Below are 21,156 nucleotides of genomic sequence, written 5' to 3' on the forward strand. Positions count from 1 at the left end.
CTGGTAGCAACCATGGATGTAACCTAAGAGGAGCCTAGGGGGAAAGAGTTGGGGAAAGCAGGAATGCCCGGCAGTTCCAAGGCACACAGTCTGCCTCTCTTCTTTCTCTCTCTCACACACATGCACACCCATGGTGAGAAATGTTCAACAAATATAAAACTTCTCTGCTGATATCTGCTGGCTTCTCCCAACCCTGACCTAATACAAGGAGGAGATGCTTAGTAACCTCAATCTGGTCCTACAGTGGGTAACTGAAATGATCGTCATAATTGGTTGCCTGATTTTAACATTAAAATTGTTGGAGCCAGAAAACAGGACCTCGTGTAATGTTTTTGTTTCTATTGAACTTCCTCAGCAAAAGTGTGTTCTACCCCACAGTTTGGCAGGTGCTTTGGGAGGGAAATATGGTACCCAAGGGTCCTGGAATCAGCACGCGTCACATTGTCCAGCTTCTCACAGACAGAATCACTACTCCCTGACACAAAACCCTCTCTGTGGTAAAAACAAAGCCACTGTGTGGCAGGCCTTCCCAACAGTGAATTCTCTCTCCTTCCAGAGACCTGAGGAGGGACGAACAGACAGAACAAAGACCGGCATCTGGAGCACAATTGTGTGAAAAGCGCCCAGGATTTCTAGTGACTGGACGGCTCTCTTTTATGACAGCATCTCCCTCCTGGTCAGCCACTTTCTTCTCACCTTTGGGCCTGCGTGTATGTCCAGGGGCCTTGAGTGGAGCCACTAGAGTGAGGACTCCAAGAACCAAGCCTCTTATCAGGAGCTGTGACCCAGCTCCTCCCCCATCCCCATCTCCTCTGGAGGCCAGGCCTATGGGGACCCCTCTTCTGCCCTCCTGGTTCAGTCTCAGTCTTTCCATCACACTGCGAGGCCCAACCTCCCTGCTCTGCTCTCTGCCCCCTCCCCCCTCCCCCACCCACCAACCCACCCCTTTGCCGGGCATAAGGGACCTTTTCTATTTGCAGAGCCTAAAGAAGCCCGTTGCCAAGGTGACAGGAGCGGGAACAGCAGGGAGCTTGCCATGGGGGGAGGGGCTTTGCCCCCAAACAGCTGTCAGTGGGAGCAGTCCCAGCTGGGACTGCAGCATTTGCCTGCTGGGGAGGGAATGGCCCCCAGAGAACACATTCCTCCTGCTCTCCTCCCCGCTGACACTGCCCCCCATCACAAGTCTCCACTGGTTACTTTCCCTGGGGGCAACCAGCCAGCCAGCTCAAAAAATGCTTCAATAACAAACAAAAACCTGCCACTCCGCTCCCCAGTCCCTCTCTCTCAGTCTCTCTCTCTCTCTCTCTCTCTCACACTCACACACACACACACACCACACACACACACACACACACACACACACACACGCATGCGCACACACTCTGATCCCCGCAGTTCATTCACAGTGTGTTGGCTGGGCAGGAGGCCAGAAGTTACCTCCTGCCTGGGGAACAGTGGCGGCCCAGGGCAGGTGCTGCTCCTGGCCACCCCCTCCCCAACCCCCATCAGGTCAGGAGAATTATTTTAGACTTTTTTTTTGTTCTAGAAGCCCTGAAAGGATCTGTTAGCATCTTAAGCCTCCCCGCTGCCTTCCATTTGGGCTGTTGAGGGTGGGGAGTAGAACCACGGAGAGGAAGGGGTGGGAGGGGAAGTGAAGAACAGGGGGGACAGTGGGAGGCAGAACAATGCAAAGCCTAGTGATTCCTGTCACTGGGGAGAGAGTCTTTGTGGTCTGCGACTCACAGCTGCTCCATAGAGAGTTCTTGTACTGCCTATAGCCACATACTGTTAGTCTTAGGCCACAGCTGGGGCCCTGGGCCTTGGTCTGTAACTCACTGGCCTTCCGTTTTATCAAGGCTCAAGAGAAGAGAGCCCTCTGCTAGACTCTGTAAAACCCAGAACAATCTGAGAACCACGAGGCTCTTTGAACTTTGGGTCAGGAATAAGAAAGGCCTAGGAAGCCCCAAAAGAGCTGAAAGAGGCAAACATGGCTTGATGATTAAGAGCATACTGTCTGACTCAGCCAGACGTGGAGTTGGTTTCCAGTTCTGCCACGTAATACTGATGTGACCTTAAGTGATATTTATAGTAATTTCTTGGGTAACCACTCTGAACTTCGGTTTTCTCATCTGTAAAATGGATGAAAATATCTACAGGGGTTCTTCTGAAAGGCAGAAGAGGTGGGGTACATAAAAAAGCCCAGCATATTGTCTAATACACATCAGACGTTTTTATCAGTGCTGGTCCCCTCTGTGTTCAGTTTTCTTGAGGCCCCAGGGTTGCCTAGGAGCCTTAGGAGGAAACCTAAGAACAGGTCTTTCCATTGAAGGGTCCTTAGACTCTGGGGGGTGGGCACTGGCTTAGATCTAGGCAGGGGTTACGCTTTGACCTGGGTAGAAACGGGATTCTCAGCAAGTCTTGGAACGCAGATGTTGCTCTATGGTTTGAGGTGGCATGAGGAGGTAGGAGAAATGTTAATTTGGGGTCCTTGCTTTAGTCTTAGCTGATATCAGCTCATTTTAAGACACCCCACCTCCCCCCACCCAGACGTTACCCTCTGAGCCTCGGTTTATTTCTCCATAAAAGGAAGAAGCTGGACTAGTCTCTGGAGAAAGCAATGCCAGACAGGAAGAAAGGCCCAGAGTCACAAGGTGGTTAAACTTCTGCAGAGAGCTGCCTGCCTCAACTCAGAGGGTCCACTGGAGGCAGAGACCACCTCTGTCCTTGAAGCCTCCAAAAGGTGAATAAAGGACTTGAATTCAGGCTCTTCGCGGTTCACATCGCAAGGCTCTACCTATGCCTCTGTGATCTGTCTAGAATATCTTCCCCTCCTTTGTTGGGGAAATGACTCCTGCTTCAATATCCAGTGCCATTTCCTGGGGGGACAGCATCTCTGATCCATCCTGCCTGGCACAGAGGTGTCCATCTGGTAAGTACCTCATACTTACTCCTACAATGGCAATTACGAAATCAAATGGATTTGCTTAAGAATCTATCTCCCTTCTTTTGATTGCACCCTCCTTTAGGTGAGAAATCACATTTTGGTCATTGTGGTTAATCTAGTAACAAGCACAAAGTAGGCTCTCAAGAAAAATAAAAACGCAGGTTAGACTGGATGGTAAAATGGTCTGAGTGAGGACAGAGTGGGAGTCGTTATTTCAGGGATGTGACCAGGGTGACTCTATCTGTAATGCAATGTCACATGGTCCATCACTACATTTCTGTGCTATAAGAGCTTGGTCTTCTTCCCGAGACTGATTAGTCTGGCTTCCAGGGCTGCTGGCAGATTTCCTCATCAAGATTGCCTTCAGTAGGCAGCGCTGGGAGAATTTTAGCAGCAGGGAGAATCTAGCCCTAGGGAATACTGATTCATCCTGTTCATATAATTTGCCTCATAAGTAATCTGCTGGATTATTACTTTTTTAATCTGCAAGATTTATTCTTGAGTACCACTCTTACTGGCAAACCTTTCTTGGCTCCTCTCCCTCAGGCTAGATGGTGCCTCTGTGATCCTCCGGGGCTCAGAGCTAACATCTATGCCAGGCTGTACTCATCTGTCTCTCCAGACCCTGCCCACCTGGGAGGCAGGGCCCATGTCTTATTTATCTCGGCACCCCAGGAACTGGCAACATAACCGATGCATATTAGTCAACAAATGTCTGTTGAGTGACGAGAAAATAAACTTCTCACTTCCTCATCTCCCTGTGTGGTTCTTACATGCCTCTGGCTAGCCCCTGTCCTTTTTTTTGCTGACTCTTAGAGAATTACAAAATAGTGTAACTGCCAAACCTCCACTGCCTAGGTGAAGAGCTACGATTTGTTACCCTGAGAATCATGGTACCCATTGTGAAGAAGGTCTTATTTGGGATTGCCCTGGTAGTCCAGTGGTTAAAACTCTGTGCTCCCACTACATGGGGCACAGGTTCGATCCCTGGATGGGGAACTAAGATCCGGCATGACACATGGTGTGGCCAAATAAAAGAAAATTAAATGATGGACCATTTATATGAACAAGGTTCTCCTCTTAAAAAAAAGAAAAAGAAGGTCCCATTTGTTTCCACTAACATGGCTTCCTTCTTTAAAGCTGGATGAGAAGCATGAAACAGACTCTGGAGCTGGAGAACATCTCAAGACTGTAGAAAAGGGGAAAGAGAGATCCACGGCTGACACCTTATCTGGCCCATGGGAAATAGGAGAGTGTGAAAATTTCCCCCTGACCCATCGTCCTTCTGAGTTTTCTGGGATAGGCTCCTTCCTCCTGGAGTGCTTACCTGGTGCAATGAGCGGGTGGGTAGCCACGGCGGGCACCATCCGGCTGAGCCCAGCCCGGCCCTCCAAGCTCCCGGGCACACTGCCGTTGCTGTCTCCTCTCTTGAGTGGCTCTGTCACACTGTCGGTTGTGCCAGACTTGGCACCTGCAGGGGAACCCTGAGCAGTGTTTCTGCCCTGTGATGGGGTAGGCAGAGGCTGGCTACCACTTGGCGTGGGCTTCAGGGCCAAGCTGCTCAGGACAGGCTGGCTGGGGGTAGGGCCCGAGGCTGCTGCAGCTGGTGTCTGCTGTGATCGGAGGGTCAAGTTCTGTACCTGGAAAAGAGGGGTCTGTAGGAGTCCAGAGAATGTGGGTATGAGCAATGCCGACACATAGCTCAGACAGGGAAGGAGTTAGGGACGGATCCAGGAATGCTGAACGTGAGAGTGAGCTGTTAGATCGGAAAGAAAGAGAGAGACAAGAGACAAGGGGCTGAAGGAGAAACCAGGAGCAGAGTTTCTAAAGGGGACAGACAGTGTGCTGGTCATTGGATTCATCTGCAGAAGAAACCAAATTCTGAGCAGGGATGTCTGCCTTGGCTGGGGCAGGCTGGGGAAGGGAGGCTGGGGCTGCTTCTCCCTTCTGTTACCTCCCCTCCTCCCCCAATCTATCAGGATGGGCTGCGTACCACTTAGAAAGAATCATGGCAGGGCATGGGGCTTCCCACACTGGGAAAGGCCAGGGCAAAAGTGAAAGTGAATCGACCAGCAAGGTCTCCCAGGTGAAGGATTATCCTGTCCTGAGGATAGGGTTTACACATCAGCACGGCCAGGCTGACTCAACTTGGTCCCTGGCACCCTCTGCTGGACACACGGAGGCTGTGCCAGACTCGCGTCTGACCCCTATCCCTTAGATGGGGCTGGTTCCTCCCCACCACCCACAGAATCTTTACAGCCACAGCTGTGTCTGTGTGCTCCCAGCAGAAAGAAGGGACCTAGGACTCATCCTTGCTCCCTCTTCCATGCCGTTTTTCCTGATTCCTAGAGCTGCTAACATGTGTAATCAGAGTGGAATTTTCCTTTTAAAAAGCAATGACATCAGAGCTCATCCTGGGGAGGGTATAAGGTAGTGAGGGCCACCAGTTCTGGCAATCACACTCGCTCCTGCCCTGTGGTCAGGGCCTGAAGCAGGGTCCGGAGTGGCCGAGGCCTTCTCAGCGAGGAGTCAAGGAGTGAGTCTAGGGGTAATGGGACGCCGTCTCCCACCTGCTTTCCTGGAGCACCCCGAGACGTTCAAAGCTCTTCCAGGGCTCAGGCCCAGACCCAGCATCATTGCCCCCATGGCAGGGGTCCCCACCCCCCTGCCCGCCCACAAGCATGGAATCCTCACCTGGGCAGGGGTGGGGGGCCGGGCGGGGGAGCCAGTGCCGAGCTCAGGCTGCACGGTAGCGACGGTGGCCGTGGGCGTGAAGATGAGCTGAGGGGACAAAGGAACAGTGCCGCCTAGGCTCCTAGCTACCTGCACCAGGTTACCTGGCTGGGCCTGGAATCACAGGAAACGAGGTGCCTTTTACCTGCCCAATGTGGGCTCAGCCACAGGACACGACAGCTCAGCCAGGGAGCAGACGGGGTTGGGGGGAGGACGTGGGGGAGGTGGGAGAGGGAGAGAGTCCAGGGGTGCCTCCTGAAAATCTCAAGAGCCCCCTCAAGTCCTGATCCAGGCCAGGCAGGGAAGGGCCAGAGCTAGGGTGCTGTCCTGGGGTTGCACCAAGTCAGGTGTACTTCAGAAGCCTCTGCTAAGAGCTCACCCCAGAAAAGGGACCAATAATGATGGCCAGACACCCTCAAGTCCCTCTCTGCAGCATCCTGAGGAGCAGGGCCCCTGGGCTGAGACAGATGCCCTGGAACCATGTTCTAAATCTCACCTGCAAGTTATGTGGCAGCTGGATGGGAGGGGAGTTTGGGGGAGAATGGATACATGTGTATGTATGACTGAGTCCCTTCGCTGTTCACCTGAAACCATCACAACATTGTCTGTTAATCAGCTATACCCCAATACAAGATAAAAATTAAAAAAAAAAATCTAACCTGCTCTGGACTCTAGGTGTGGGTCAGAACAGGACTTTCTGCCAGAAAGGATCAGATTAGATTCTTTTGGCCACTTTTTAGTCAAATTTAGATTAGGCTGTGTGTGTGTGTGGTGTGTGCATGTGCGTGTGTGTGTGTGTGTGTGTACATGCATGAGCAGAGACAACAGTGCTAAAGGAACCAAGAGAAACCAAGCTGTACTCGTGTCTACATCTCCTTGCACGGCGCGTAGGGACTGAGGGTCTCTGTGCGACACTCCCACCCTTGCGAGTCCAGCTCTGGACATGTATATGACGGCACATCTGCTCCTCTGAGCGAGGGCACCCCACTTTGGGGAGGGAGGTGGCCAGGCTCCAGGGCTCCAGCGGGCACAATTGAGCCCGAGAAGGGGTGGGGTAAACTGAAGACAGAGCAGGTGTGGGTGGTGTCACATGGGCTGTCTGGCTCCCTGGAGAAGTGGAAGTCTGGTCCCCATGGGTGTCTGAGGCTATTCCCCAGGAAAGGAGCTGCACCTCAGTGAGTTCAGAGTTAAGAACTGGAGCAGAACTAGAAAAGCTCCCAGTGTCAAGCTCTGGCCACAAAAACTAAACGAGGGCTGGGGCCGCACAGCCTTTAGGATGGCATGTCAAGGAGCTGGAGGGAGAACAATTCAGAGCAGGGTTGGGAGACCAGACTCAGAGTGGGCTGAGCCCAATCTAGACCTAGACCTAGACCTGCCTGCTTCCTTGGGCGAACAAATGCTGCTGCTTTCCTGGGAAAGTCTGCTTATTTTAGGAACCCCTCAGCTTCTTATGGGCCTCTGTACCTCTTAGGGACAGGTGTCAAGGCGGGACTCTAGGTATGTGTGTGGAGGGCTGATAGTGTCCTGAGTGCATTCGGCCCAAGCAAGCCCACCTGATAGATGCTTGACTGGGTGGCCCTGATGGGAATGGAGGCCCGGCTGGGAATGCAGTGGTGGCAACAGAGTTTCTGGAGCTGGCGGCCGCCTTCACCACCTGGGCTGGAATGCACTTTTGGCCTTGAACTAGTGGCCAATCCCTGCAGGACAGCCCCAGCGGACTGAGACCCCACTTCCGCAGGGTACTCGGATGTTTGTGCAGTTGCTTGTCTCACGAGTCTGAGGGGACAGACCACCTGGGCACAGACCCGTGGGTCCCCTACTGTAACTAATTTTAGGGAGTGGTTTCTGGTAAGAGGAGGATAATTCTGTTTCATTCTCAGAGGGAAAGGAAAGGAGGCATCATGGGTAACTTAATTTTGGCCTGGAACCCTACCTTTCTTTGAGTCATGGAGCCAATATCAAAGCTCCCGTCAGCCTTCCAGGCCGCCTTCTTTATGTCACCCCTGCTTTCCTACCAACTGTCCACCTGGTGCTTCTTTCCCACCTTTCTCTAATTGCCACCCTTCTTTAATCGCCCAGCTCCCAACTTCTCTGCCTCTGTCCTCCTGGCTTACCTGAGCCATGGCCCAGGCTGGGGACTCACCATCTGTGCCCGGAGATACATCTGTGCTTGACTTGCAGTCAGGGCTGGAGAAGACGTGTTGCCCAGAAGCACAGCCTGCTGGGTGATGCCCGAGGCTGCGGCCGAGTTGACACTCTGAGCCCGGTTGATGAGCTGGGCTGCTGCTGGGGAGGCTGCCAGGTTGATCTGGGGAGAGAGACACGTGCAGTAGGAAACGGGTGCTTCTGTGGCTTAACTCTGCACCCCTCATCCACTTCTTTCTCTCCACCTCCCCTGTTCCTTGGTGGACTCAGCCTTCTTTAGGACCAGCTCTGATCCCTGGGTCCTGGATCTCCCCTCAGCCCTGCTGCGTCTCTGGCCTGTGTGCGGTGCTGTCGGAAGGGGGCTGAGCCATGAACTGGGAGCCCTGACAGTGTAAAGATGACAGGGAGTTACTAACCGAAATTAGAAAGTGGCACACATTTTTTTTCTGGCAAGAGTAATGGATTCCAGCCATGATTCTACATGACTGAGGATTCACCACTGTTGCATCAGGAGGCTCATGAGCATTTTGGGCAAAGAGGAAGGAAGTGGTCCTGGAACCGTGGGCTTGGCCTACTGCTCCCCACCCTACTCACCGAGGATGACTGGGCAGGGGCCTGTGCAGACACACTGCTGCCTGAAGTGCTCCCTTGTCTGTTGGCCACCAGGCTTGCCTGGGAAAGAAGAATCCTTGTCACTGAGGCCCAGATCTCCTCCAGCCAGTCCCTCAGCCCTCACCCACCATGGGATGCACTGCAGGGCACTGATGAGGAGTCATGTCCTTACTCTGGCCCATCTACAGGGCCTCAAGCAAGTGCCTCGGCTTCCTCTTTTATACAGTGGGGACTGCCTGCAGGATTGCCGAAAGGCTTACACGAGGCCGAGCATTTACACAGAAGCACTCCAGCTGTCAGCTAAGACCATCACCCATGTTTCCAGCTTTCTTCAGCCCCTCACCCCGTCCCCCTCTATTATACCCTGCTCACAGGCGCCCACATGGTGAGCTGGGCACAGACTGTCTGGAATGTCCAGCCTGTGCCCTCCCCTTGGCCAGCTTCCTCTCATCCTTCAGTTCCTCCAGCAGGCATCCATTCATTCACTCAATGTGCCTCCAGCAGACATTCATTCATTCATTCACCGTTTCTCCATCAGGCATTCATTCATTCACTCACCGTTCCTCCAGCAGACATTCATTCATTCATTCACCATTTCTCCAGTAGACATTCATTCACCGTTCCTCCAGCAGATAGGTCCCCCCCCACCCCAGACTAAGGTGGGCCTCTTGTTACTCTTCTCTTTGGGAGAGCTTGTCACTACTCTGATATTTAGCTACTTTGCTTTCTTGTCTATTTGGGTTTCTGTCTACTTGCTGCCTCCCCACCACAAGCTCCAGGAGGACAGGGTCCACAGTGCACCCAGGGCTGACATGAACTCTGGCATACAGTAGGTGCATAAGCATTCTGTTGACTGAAGACTGAGGTCTTCTCAGCCACTGAGGGCAGACGGGTGGGCTGCATGGGTGACGGCCTTCTGTGGACGCCTTCGTGCACCCTCAGTCCCCTCCCTGCGGTGCGGAGCTGTGGTGAGGCAGGCAGTCCCCCTTTGAGCAAGGCCAGCTCTGCTCGAGAGCTCCGTGGACCCCGGGGGAGGTCTGAGCCTCCCAGAGCCTCTCTCCTCATCTGCTGAAGGATGCGGATGACAGTGGTGCCTGCTCCACAGGGGCGCCATGAGGAGGCAGTCAGAGAACGTGTGGGAGGGCGGGGCACCTGTCTCCTCCCCTGCTTCCTTTGGTGGCATCCTCGGTCTCACCTGCTGCACGGCTGCCAGGCTCTGGAGCTGCGCACTGCTGAGGTGCTGCTGCTGCAAGGCCGCTGTCTGCAGCATGAGGTGCTGCTGCTGGGCTGCATACATCTGCTGCAGGTACTGGGCCGCCGTGCTGGGCTGCCGGTGCAGGGCCTGCTGGATCACCTGTGGAGGGTGGGGCCGGGGAGGGAAGAGCCCCTTCTGCGGCCAGGCCTGCTCCAACGCCTCCCCCCAGATGGCCAGGTCTGTGACCCCCGCTCGCCAGGGAGCAGGGGAGATGGCTGTTTGCACAGCTTCACACGTTCCCACCTGATCTATCTCCATCTCTCTTCAGGGTACACACTCCCTGTTCTGTCGGGATACGGGCGGCACATGCCCCTCCAACAACCCTCAGGTCAGGAGACAGGAGATCTGTGCCACTGGGTCCTATGGCAGGCTTGTTAGGTACCCCTCTCCACCACTCTGCAGCCTCAGATGAGAGTAACAGGACCACAGGGGTGATGATGACAGAGTGAACCGAAGCTCAACAAGGCAGAGGGGGGAAAGGGATGGGGAGAAAGAGAGACAAGCTGGAAGTGGGGGCCTAGTTCAGCCAGCCAAACCAGAATCTGTCCAAGGGCAACCCCCTCCTGGCAGGGTCTGCCCCCAGCTGCTGAGAGGTCCTACTGCTCCCTCAGGAGACTGTCTCTCTGGCCTTGTGGAGCAGGGATGCTACAGCCACAGAGATGCTACAGGTACAAGGATGCTGCTGCAGCCGTAGGGTGCTGTGTTCCTCTTTTACTTTCTCCCTCCTTCTCTCCATTGCTCCCTTTCTGGAGCCACCATCTCCCACTAGTCTTACTGCTATTCCCTCTTTTCGGATGGGACTGGTTGAGCCACACTCTCCCACTCTCCCATTCCTCAAAGCCTCTCCTCTACCCTCAGGAGGAAGGAAAAGTGAACACCTGTCCTCCAGCCCTGAGACCCTGTATCTTCTTCTCTATCCTCCTTTCTTCTTACCTGTTCACTCTCCTGCCATTTTCCCAGGGTGGGGGGTGCCCTACTTGGGCCCTGGCCAGGCTTTGGCCCACTTCCTACCCTTATTCTGCTGAATCCCTTGGTTACAGGGCTGCTCCTGCCCTGGGTTCTGCCCCCTGGCAGTGAGCCTCCAGTCTAGCTCTCTTTGGCTCAGAGTGATTTCCAGGGGCTGGTAGCTCTTGGACAAAATCACCTTGGGGCTCAGACTGGGGGTTTTATAAAAACAGGCTGATATCACAGATTCTCCATGGGCTCTGGGGTCTCCCCAGACACCCTTTCCACATACCATCTCCTCCATACGCTTCCTTCAGTGCACTTTCCCCTCAGGTTCCTGCTTTACATGCATTCAGTTCTTCTTATACCTTGTTCTCCCCATAATTCTTTCTCCTGTTCCCTTTATTTAGCCTTTCTATTTCCCTTAGACTCCTAAAAGCACCTCCCAGCATCCAGATAGCAGTGGTAGAGACAGACTCTTCCTCCCTGGAGGATGTGAACGAATGGAAGTAGGAGGGACCCCACTGGTTCTACTTGGGTGCGGAACACAACTTCGGGTCACTCCATTTGCCAGAGCAGAAATCTCACATCCCTTTTGCCTGGAATTGTGGTGAGAGGCAGGAGGGGCAGGAGGGCACCTCCTAATGTCAGCAGCTAGAAACGCGCTAAAATACTCGTGTGCAAAGGGCCCAAGGGAGGAGGCTCTGCAGGAGGCGGCAAGGATGGAAGCATGGTGCTATTAAGTGTGAGGCAGAGACAGCTAGGAGAGGAAAGATTCCAGAGTATCTGATGGGGTCTGCCCTAGCTAGACTTCTCGGGCTCTCCCACCATCTGCTGTGGCTTCCTCTCCATCCCCTAATCTGGGCCTAGGGCCAAAGCAGGGTAAGGACACTCATCTGGTACACTCAAACTGCAACGGCGAAGCCATCAGAAAACACATTTCTCTGCTGAGGTCTTTCTTTTCTGCCTATTTTATCCAGGAAATTAAACCACACATTGTAGGGAATAAGAACACAGATTTGGGGTGGGGGTGGAGGGTGAGAATCAGGTTCAGCATTTTTGTCTTTACCTGCATGACCCTGGATAAGACACCACTTTCTCTGAGCCTCAGTTTTCTCAACTATAGAATTGTGCCTAATAAGAACCCTCCTCCCAGCTGGAGGAGAAGATAAATAGGCAAAATGCTTTGGACAGCATGGGGTGCGTGGCAGATGGCAGGCAATGTGTGGTCATGACTGCAGTTTGGAGGAGTGTGTAGTCACCCAGAAGGCCTCACGGGTGACATTTTGCAAACCACTGCTTTAGGGAAGAATGCAGAAGGCTGCAAAGACAAAGGGTTGTTTGGGGGTCCTCTTTAGTCCTGTGTGTGAGAGACTTAGATTTGTCATGGGGCAATGGTCACTTAGATAGTGGGTCTAGGTTGCAGCTGAGCTGATCCTGATCATTTTTTTCTGTTTGCTAGTTTCACTTGTCAGCCCTTAATAATTTCACGCGCATCTCCTCCCCAAATGACCCTGTGGGGTCTGAGTCACCAGGTAAGAAAGGAATTTTCCGGCTCTGCTAAGTATTTCCACTCTCCCCGGACCTCCTTGAGGGAACCCATCTCGCATCACTGCTTCTCCAATGATGCACAGATATCTGCCACTAACATACACCCTTGTGCCCATTCTTGATTTGGCACCCTGGCTGTCCGACCGGACCACGCCAACACGTCCTCCTGGTTAATGAGTAGTCAGGTGGCATCTTACCTGCACAGTCTGCCGGTCAGGTATTCCGCTGTACACAGAAATCTGGGGACCCGTGGGCCGGCCACTGCCACCACTGCTGCTGCTGCCACCGCCGCTGGCACTGCTGGTGACACTTGCGCTGCTGGATGTATGGGGGACCGGCAGCTCGTTCTCCATGGCCTATGGGATGGCACAGTCAGGGTGCTCAGGTAGCGGATGAGCAGGCAGGTGCTGGGAGGAAACAGGCAGAAGGGAAATGCTTAACTAACTAGAGAACGCACAAGTAGGCATCTGTCTCCCCCAGCCTGTGGTGGGACCTCTTCTGAACCGAGGTCTTGAGCCACCCCTGCCATCAGGACAAGGCTCGCAAGGCGAGATGTGAAATCAGGTCAGCCTGAATCTAAACCCTGTGACCTGTTATTCTGCTCGGGGAGGTGAAAGACAGCCACGGAGGATCCCTTATGATGGGGTTCCTTAGGGAGCCCATGTAATCTTAGGGAGCATCCTTCGCACCAGCAACCTCTTCATCAGTGGGGTGGAGAAACTGAACATCAGAGAAATTATTACTTGTCTGTATTTACACAGGCAGTTCTTGAAAGAAATGGGATAAAAAAATCTAGAGAGAACAGAATGAAAGAAAGAGGCAATAAAATAAACTGTAGTATTTGTCTTGTTTGCCAAGACAGAAGAGCTTTGAGTATGTTTAGAGTCTGTTTCCTTCCCAAAGTACTCAGCGAGTGCTCCCCGGTCTATGCTGAGCAGGACACCACGTTGAGCAATGAGGTGAAAACCACAGGCTTTGGAGTCAGAGAGACTTGGGTTTGAGTCCTGGCTCTGTCACTCACCAGCTGGGAAGCCTTGGCAAGTCACACTTCTCTAACCTTCTGTCTTAATCTGGCAGACACAAGACTGTATGGATTGCTGGGAGGATATTAACGATACAAAGTGCTAAGTGGGGAGTCGATCATATACTGAGAGTTCCTTTTCACTGGCTGTTGCGCTTATTAAAACTGTCCCCAGCCTGGTTCCCACTGTCCAGTTCCAACAGATTGATCCTCTTCCACGGTGGAACTGGCAGAGTCTCCTGGAACTTCTATCCTGGGCACTAAGGACAGAAGTGCAGAAATTCCTTCAGGGACCATTGTATGCTTGGGATTCAGAACTGGAAGCTGTGCATCCCTTCAAGGCAATGTGATTGGGAGTGGAGAAGAAAGTGGGAAAAAGGAAGGAGTCGGGGAAAGTCATGCCCAGGTCTCAGGTCAAGTTCCTCTCTTTTTCTTCTTTCATGCTATTCCTAAAAATCCTAATATATATGTGTGTGTATAAGCTTTCCTTCTACCCACTCCTCCCTATATCTAAAAACCACACTTCTTGGTCATTCTATCATAGAATTCAATTCTCTGCTTGAGGATTATGCCAACTTAATAAATGAAGAAAATAATAACATATTGAGAATCTTAGTGCAAAGAACTAAAATAGTCGTTAATAACGCCCTGCCATCTTCTTCCCAACATGCTTAGTTTGGAGGTTGTCAGCATTCCTCAGGATGCTGTTCTCAGACTGGGTAAGTTTTACCATGGGCTGCAAAAAGTATGGGTGAAGGCTCAAAGACAGGAAGATTGGAGGTGAGGAATTCCAGGTTATTCCCCGTGGAAGGCAACAAGTTGAAGTCCAGAGGCCTATGGCTTCCAAGGCAAAGCAAACAATACTCATGACCTGGTCCTTAAGCAGTGATTTCCCCTAGCTTTTTAAATTTTAATTTTATTCTTTTAAAAAAATTTCTTGGCCATGCTGTACAACATGTGAGACCCTGGTGTGCATTTCGGCTGAAGACTTTGTCACATATCTCACATTTAAATACTATCTTTCCTGTATGAATTTTCTGATGTCTACTGAGGTTTGAGCTGTCAGTAAAGGTTTTGCCACACTCAAACAAACAAAACATGTGAGATCCAATTTCCCAGATCAGGGATTGAACCTGCGCCCCCTTGCACTGGATATGTGGAGTCTTAACCACTGGACTGCTAGGGAAGGCCCTCTCCTAATTTCTATGTCTGCTTTTACAGCCACAGGGCAAAGCCGCCCTCCATGAATTCCCTTTGTCCTGAACTGCACGCAGCTCTAGGACTCATTTTGGCCACTCACTCGTTAAGAATGCTCATGATGATAATGGTGGTGCAGGCTGATGAGACAGCAAAGCCAACAAGCATTTCCTGTGCTCTGCTCAGTTGAAATTTACCTTATGTTCCATGGAAGGAAGGGTTGGCTCGACAGAAAGGGACAGAAGGCATACTTCTGATCTTGCAGAAACTGACAACCTAGTTGTAGAGATGAGTCTCTGTTGGAATTAGGAGGCTTACCAAGCAACAAATCAGTAAATGAGAGTTATGTTCAAACTTGGAATAGCCCACAGAATCTCAAAGTCTTCTTTTAGTTCAATGCCCACCTCCCTTTTCCAAACTGTTGACCAGAATTGGGTTTCAGTTCTTGCTTTGCGTCCCACCCTAGGAAATCTCAACGGAAGTAGTATACTTATAGACATAAACAAAATGAAACAAGGCAGAGGCCACAGCAAATAAAGGAGGGGGCAGTCTACATCCTGAGTGGTCAGGCTTGGCTTGTGTTTTTGCAGTGGCCAGGGCAGGTCTTGGGCACAGTGCACACTGAATTTTTGATGAGAAATAAAAGAAGACAACATTCTAAAGACAGCAGGGCATTTGTTTTTGGAAAAACTGCACAGGCAAGATAGCAGCTGCTCCCCATGTGAGAGAGAGAGAGAGAGAGAGGGAAAGGGAAAGAGAGAGAAAGAGAAAGAGGGAGAGGGAAAGAGAAAGAGGGAGAGGGAAAGAGAAAGGGGGGGGGGAAGAGGGAGAGGGAAAGAGAAAGAGAAAGAGAGAGAAAGAGGGAGAGGGAAAGAGAAAGAGAAAGAGAGAGGGGGAAAGAGAAAGACAGAGAGAGAAAGAGAGAGGGGGAAAGAGAAAGAGAGAGAGAGAAAGAGAAAGAGAAAGAGAGAGAGAGAGAAAGAGGGAGAGGGAAAGAGAAAGGGGGGGGAAGAGGGAGAGGGAAAGAGAAAGAGAGAGAAAGAGGGAGAGGGAAAGAGAAAGAGAAAGAGAGAGGGGGAAAGAGAAAGAGAGAGAGAGAAAGAGAGAGGGAAAGAGAAAGAGAGAGAGAGAAAGAGAAAGAGAGAGAGAGAGAAAGAGGGAGAGGGAAAAGAAAAGAGAGGAAGGGAGAGGGAAAGAGAAAGAGAAAGAGAGAGAAAGAGGGAGAGGGAAAGAGAAAGAGAAAGAGAGAGGGGGAAAGAGAAAGAGAGAGAGAGAGAAAGAGAGAGGGGGAAAGAGAAAGAGAGAGAGAGAAAGAGAAAGAGAAAGAGAGAGAGAGAGAAAGAGGGAGAGGGAAAGAGAAAGAGAGAGAGAGAGAAAGAGGGAGAGGGAAAGAGAAAGAGAGAGAGAAAGAGAAAGAGAGAGAAAGAGAAAGAGAGAGAGAGAGAAAGAGAAAGAGAGAGAAAGAGAAAGAGAGAGAGAGAGAAAGAAAGAAAGAGAAAGAGAGAAAGGGAAAGAAAAAGACAAAGAGAGAGAGACAGAAAAAGAAAGAGAGAGGGAAAGAGAGAGAGAGAAAGGGAAAGAAAAAGAGAAAGAGAGAGAAAGAGAGAGGGAAAGAGAAAGAGAGAGAAAGAGAAAGAAAGAAAGAGAAAGAGAGAAAGGGAAAGAAAAAGACAGAGAGAGAGACAGAAAAAGAAAGAGAGAGAGGGAAAGAGAAAGAGAAAGAGAGAGAGAAAGAGAAAGAGAGAGGGAAAGAGAAAGAAAGAGAGAGAGGGAAAGAGAAAGAGAGAGAGAAAGAGAAAGAGAGAGAGGGAAAGAGAAAGAGAGAGAGAGAGGGAGAAAGAGAGACAGAGAGAGAGAAAGACAGAGAGAAGGAGAGAGGGAGAAAGAGAGAGAGAGAGACTGACTTCAGCAACACAGTATGTTTCCTGAACTCTCTTGCCTGGCTGCCCCTTCCTTCTGCTCCCAAGCAGGCCTCTCCCTCCTCTCTTCTTCACCTCAATCTTGGCTTCTGCACTCCTCTTCTGTCTTGTTGATTTTTGCCCCCAGACCCTGGTTTTCCCATTCTTGTTGCTAGCCCTTCAACCCCATCCGTTCGCAGCCCCAGCCCCGTGCTCACAGCTGCCCTCCCCCCCACCCCCTTACACTCACCTCTCCTCTTAAATAGTATTCCCCCCTCCCTCTCGCCCCCTTGTCCTCCTCCCATGGACCCTGACTGGCTACTCCAGTTACTCAGAGGCGCTCTCTCCCTACTCCCCTCTGCTTTCTCTCCCATACCCTCTCCCCGCCGCTCACTCCTGGTCCCACTCCCCGGGCTCCAGCTCCCTCTTCTCTCTCTTGCGGTCCCCCTGCCTGGCGCTCTCTCTCCCCCAGGCCTGATCAGACACATCCTCTTTTTCATTCTCAGGCACATGGAAAGGAAGGGAGACTCCTTCTTCCTCCCTTTCTGCTGGCCGTTTCTCTCTGTTCTTGCTCTCACTTTTGAAGGCTACCGCCGTCTCTCCAGTTACTCTCTCTCTGGCTCCTTTGCAGTCTCTCCTGCGGAGCACAGAGGAGGGAAGAATAGGCTCTGCCATACAGACTAGGGATCACTTCCAAGGAGAAGTAACACTTGAGCTGCCCAAACCTACACTGTGTCTCTGCTTTCAAAGCAGGAAGCTGCCCAGTCCCACCTTCCACTCGTCAACCACTTCTAGAATGTTCCCCAATCAACACGTTCCTAGTTTTCCCACAGCCTGAACACCTGATGAGCATCTAGAGCAGGCGAGGTATGCTTGCTAAGTACTGGGAACTGAAAAGAGACATGGACCCTCATTTCAACATTCATAACTTTTGGAGGCTTATCAGAAATGGTGACACCTAAGCCCTATAGCCCAGGAAAAAATGCACAGATATATAAAAAATGTGCTTACAATTGTAGAGGTTAATGAATCTTTGGAAGCCTGTCCCTTAACTCCTGACTCCATTTTTTGTTGGTGGGATTGGGCATAAAGTACAAATTTAGAAGTAAAATCAATGTTGTCCACCCTGATCTGAGTTTCAAATGAGTCATAAGAGCTCAGAAGAGTGGACTGAGCAACTGAACTGATCTGATGGGAGTTCAATATTTAGCTTTTTGAGGAACTACCAAACAGCTTCCCTCAACTTCATTCTTTGATATTCCTGTTGTCCCTGCACCATTTGTTCAGTTATCTCTGTTCTGGCATTCAGAAGAGTGGTGTGTTGAGGGATGCGCGCAGTGTGGTGGAGGGAAAGAGAGGGAGGGCTTCCCTAGGTTTCGTGCATGCAGAGTGGTTACTGCTGCAGGTGAACAGATCCCCAGCCTTGCCCTCTGCCCATTCTCTGGTGCCCGTTGTCCCAGGAGAGGAGACATGCTAAAGGAGACAGAGCATGGACTTAGGAGACCGGTGATCCTGGCTTTGGGAATGCCAGCTCTACTGTGACTAGCTGCATGGCCTTGGGCAACCACTATCTATTTCCAGAATCTTCACCACCCCAAACATAAACCCCGTCATCATTTAGCAATAACTGAATGTCCAGCCCCTGATGAATTCTAATCTACTTTCTCTCTCTATAAATGTCTCTTCTAGATATCTCATATAAGTGGAATCGTGTAATATTTGACCTTTTGTATCTAGTTTACTTTATTTAGCATGTTTCCAAAGACTGGAGAATGGAATGGCAACCCATTTCAATATTCATGCCTGGAGAATCCCCAGGGACAGAGGAGCCTGGTGGGCTGCAGTCCATGGGGCTGCAAAGAGTGGGACATGATCGAGTGACTAACACTTTCACTTTTCAAGGTCTATCCGTGTTGTGGCAGGTATCAGAATTTCACCCCTTCTTACGGTTGAATAATGTCCCATTGTATGTATCTATCACATTTCATATATCAATTCATCCATTGACGCACACTTGGGTTGTTTCCACATTTTGGCCACTGTGAATAACACTGCTACGGACATGGGCGTACAAGTACCTGTTTGAGTCCCTGCTTTCAATTCTTCTTGGGTATATACTTAAGAGTGGAATTGCTAGACCTTAAGACAGCATATTAAAAAGCAGAGACATTACTTTGTCAACAAAGATCCATCTAGTCAAGGCTATCGTTTTTCCAGTGGTCATGTATGGACGTGAGAGTTGGACCATAAAGAAAGCTGAGCATGAAGAATTGATGCTTTTGAACTGTGGTGCTGGAGAAGACTCTTGAGAGTCCTTTTGGGCTGCAAGAAGATCCAACCAGTCCATCCTGGAGATCAGTCCTGGGTGTTCATTGGAAGGACTGATGTTGAAACCGAAGCTCCAATACTTTGGCCACCTCATGCAAAGAGCTGACTCATTTGAAAGGACCCTAACGACAGAGGATGAGATGGTTGGATGGCATCACTGACTCAATGGACATGGATTTGGGTAGACTCTGGCAATTGGAGATGGACAGGGAGGCCTGGCATGCTGCGGTTCATGGGGTCACAAAGAGTCGGACACGACTGAGCAACTGAACTGATCTGATGGGAGTTCAATATTTAGCTTTTTGAGGAACTACCAAACAGCTTCCCTCAACTTCATTCTTTGATATTCCCGTTGTCCCTGCACCATTTGTTCAGTTATCTCTGTTCTTGGGCTCTCACAGTTTCCCCACTGTTTCTCAATGTGGCATATGGACGCCCATGAGCTGACCCTGCCTGCCTCCCTGGCCTCATTTTCCACACCACACTGTCACTGGGAACTGCGTGATTCCAAAAGACTTGAAGTTTTGGACATCTAGTTCTTTCTGACCTCCGTGCTTTTACTTATGTTGTTCCCTCCTCCCTGAAATGCCCGCCTTCCATCTGTCACTGAACGAGCTCCTCAGATCATCAGAACAACCTCAGGCTCTTCGGTGAAAATTTTACTGAACACAGATTCCTCTAACATTTCTCTTGCTTCCTTTAAACTAAGTTTTAATTTCTCCCTTAGAGCCGTCCAGTTGGTTGGCTATTCCTTAACACTTTGTGCTTACCTCTCTCCTAGCTCTTGTAATGTCATGTCACATGAAACTGATCTGTTTATATGTCTGTCTTTCTCACTAGACTCTGAACTTCTGGGGAACAAGAATTATATCCTGTTTTCCCATTTATACCTAGTGTTTTATTTCATAAATTTTTGTTGAACAAAATTGCTTGAAACATACCACACTCCATCCTACTTCTTGCTGGAAAGCTTTGTTTAATTTCTATCTCATCTGCAGAATTCTCACCAACTCCTTTCAAGCATATACCACTGGTGTTTTAATTTCAGTACCTTCTATTAGTATCTGCACTAAAATATTGATTATTTATTGAGCACCTATTATGTATCAATCTCTATAGTAGATGCTTTATAAATATACATGATCTTTCTTAAGGATAGATATTATCCCAATTTTGTCAATGAAGAATTGATCAAAGTAACTTATCTAAGGTCATCACAGAACTAGGATGCCAAACTCAGTCTGACTCCAAAGCCAGAGCTCTTCTCAAACTGCACCCTCTGAGATGTCATTCACGATCTCATCTTGAGCAATTATTTCAATGACACTGGCCAAAGTCTATACTGGAGCAAACCAGATTTTCAGAGGTGGCAAAGAATTGTGGTCATTGAATTTAACCCCTAATTATTAATTAATGTCTATTAAATATTGCATACTTACAAAACAACCTCTCTCTGCATATAACATGGGCTTCCCAGGTGGCTTAGTGGTAAAGAATCTGCCTGCCAATGCAGGAGACGGGAGTTCATCCCTGGGTTAGGAAGATCCCCTGGAGTAGGAAATGGCAACCCGCTCCAGTAGTCCTGCCTGGGAAATCTCATGGACAGAGGTGCCTAGAAGGCTACAGTCCATGGGGCTGCAGAGAGTTAGACATGGCTGAGGGACTGAGCACGCATATATATAATATACAAAAGATAATACACAAGGGTACTCACCAATCAATTTAAGAAATCAAACATTACCATAATCCCCCTTGTTTTCCCTATGCAAAAATTGAAGCCTAGCGTTTGGGGAAGTGAGTCACTTAAGGAGACTGGGCTCCGCTGACTGTCCTCCAGAAGCATGGTCATGGAGCCACCCCTGGCAAACCTACTGGACCTGTGGTTGAATTTACTCAACTGGAGGACTGGCGTTTGTCCTAAGGAGAAATCTGAAGCTAGGGTCCTGCCGTATGTCACTTTCTCACTGGTCTCCTGGTGGAAAGGAACTAGGGTTAGAAAGAAACAGAATTAAGTAGTAAGCGTAGAACAATTTAGCAGCTTTTAGACATTTTTGACTACAGCCCACTCTTTGAAGCCAAGCTTGCAGGGTCTTCTGCCCCAAAGTCCTGCTCTGTGGGAAGCAGCAGATGCTTTGAAGGTTCGTGGGAGCCACGGAGGCGTGAGTAGATTCTCCTTACACCCCCACCCTGGGGCCCTACATGAGAAAATCCCAACACTTTAAACTTCACTCGGCTTTCAACATTTCACACACCCCTATTCAATCTCCTTTTCAATTCCTATCCTTATTCCTCCCTTCTCCTAACTAGTTCCTTACTTTTCCCCCAAGGCCACCCATCCCTGTGTACTCCCACTGCAAACGCAGCCAGATCTGATTAATGGCTAATGTCTAGAACTGGTAGTCTGTTTCTCTCTGGGTTCCAACTCACTGTGTGGTTTTGTGTGAGCTGGCGCTCTGGAGGCTGTGACTGGTACTTTAGCCAATTTCCCCTTCCCCACCGTAAGGGACCACTTTGAATGACATGCTGA

General features: G+C 50.3%; 1 protein-coding gene across 3 annotated transcripts in view; it reads right to left on the reverse strand.

Annotated features, from left to right (window-relative positions):
* PHC2 (polyhomeotic homolog 2) overlaps window positions 1-21,156 on the reverse strand; it is a 123,742-nt gene that overhangs the window by 36,843 nt on the left and 65,743 nt on the right. For 2 of the 3 annotated variants that reach the window (XM_018058114.1, XM_018058118.1), the window contains exons 2-7: window positions 12,383-12,592; window positions 9,630-9,788; window positions 8,417-8,494; window positions 7,821-7,985; window positions 5,639-5,791; window positions 4,272-4,584 (exon numbers count right to left, since the gene is read on the reverse strand). In XM_018058114.1, coding sequence (XP_017913603.1) covers window positions 4,272-4,584; window positions 5,639-5,791; window positions 7,821-7,985; window positions 8,417-8,494; window positions 9,630-9,788; window positions 12,383-12,538 — 1,024 coding nt within the window. In that variant the 5' untranslated portion in view covers window positions 12,539-12,592. The remainder of the gene's footprint in view (window positions 1-4,271; window positions 4,585-5,638; window positions 5,792-7,820; window positions 7,986-8,416; window positions 8,495-9,629; window positions 9,789-12,382; window positions 12,593-21,156) is intronic. The other variant, XM_018058119.1, reaches the window with a different exon arrangement.

This window comes from Capra hircus, chromosome 2 (assembly GCF_001704415.2).
Source record: "Capra hircus breed San Clemente chromosome 2, ASM170441v1, whole genome shotgun sequence".
Taxonomy (NCBI): Eukaryota; Metazoa; Chordata; class Mammalia; order Artiodactyla; family Bovidae; genus Capra; species Capra hircus.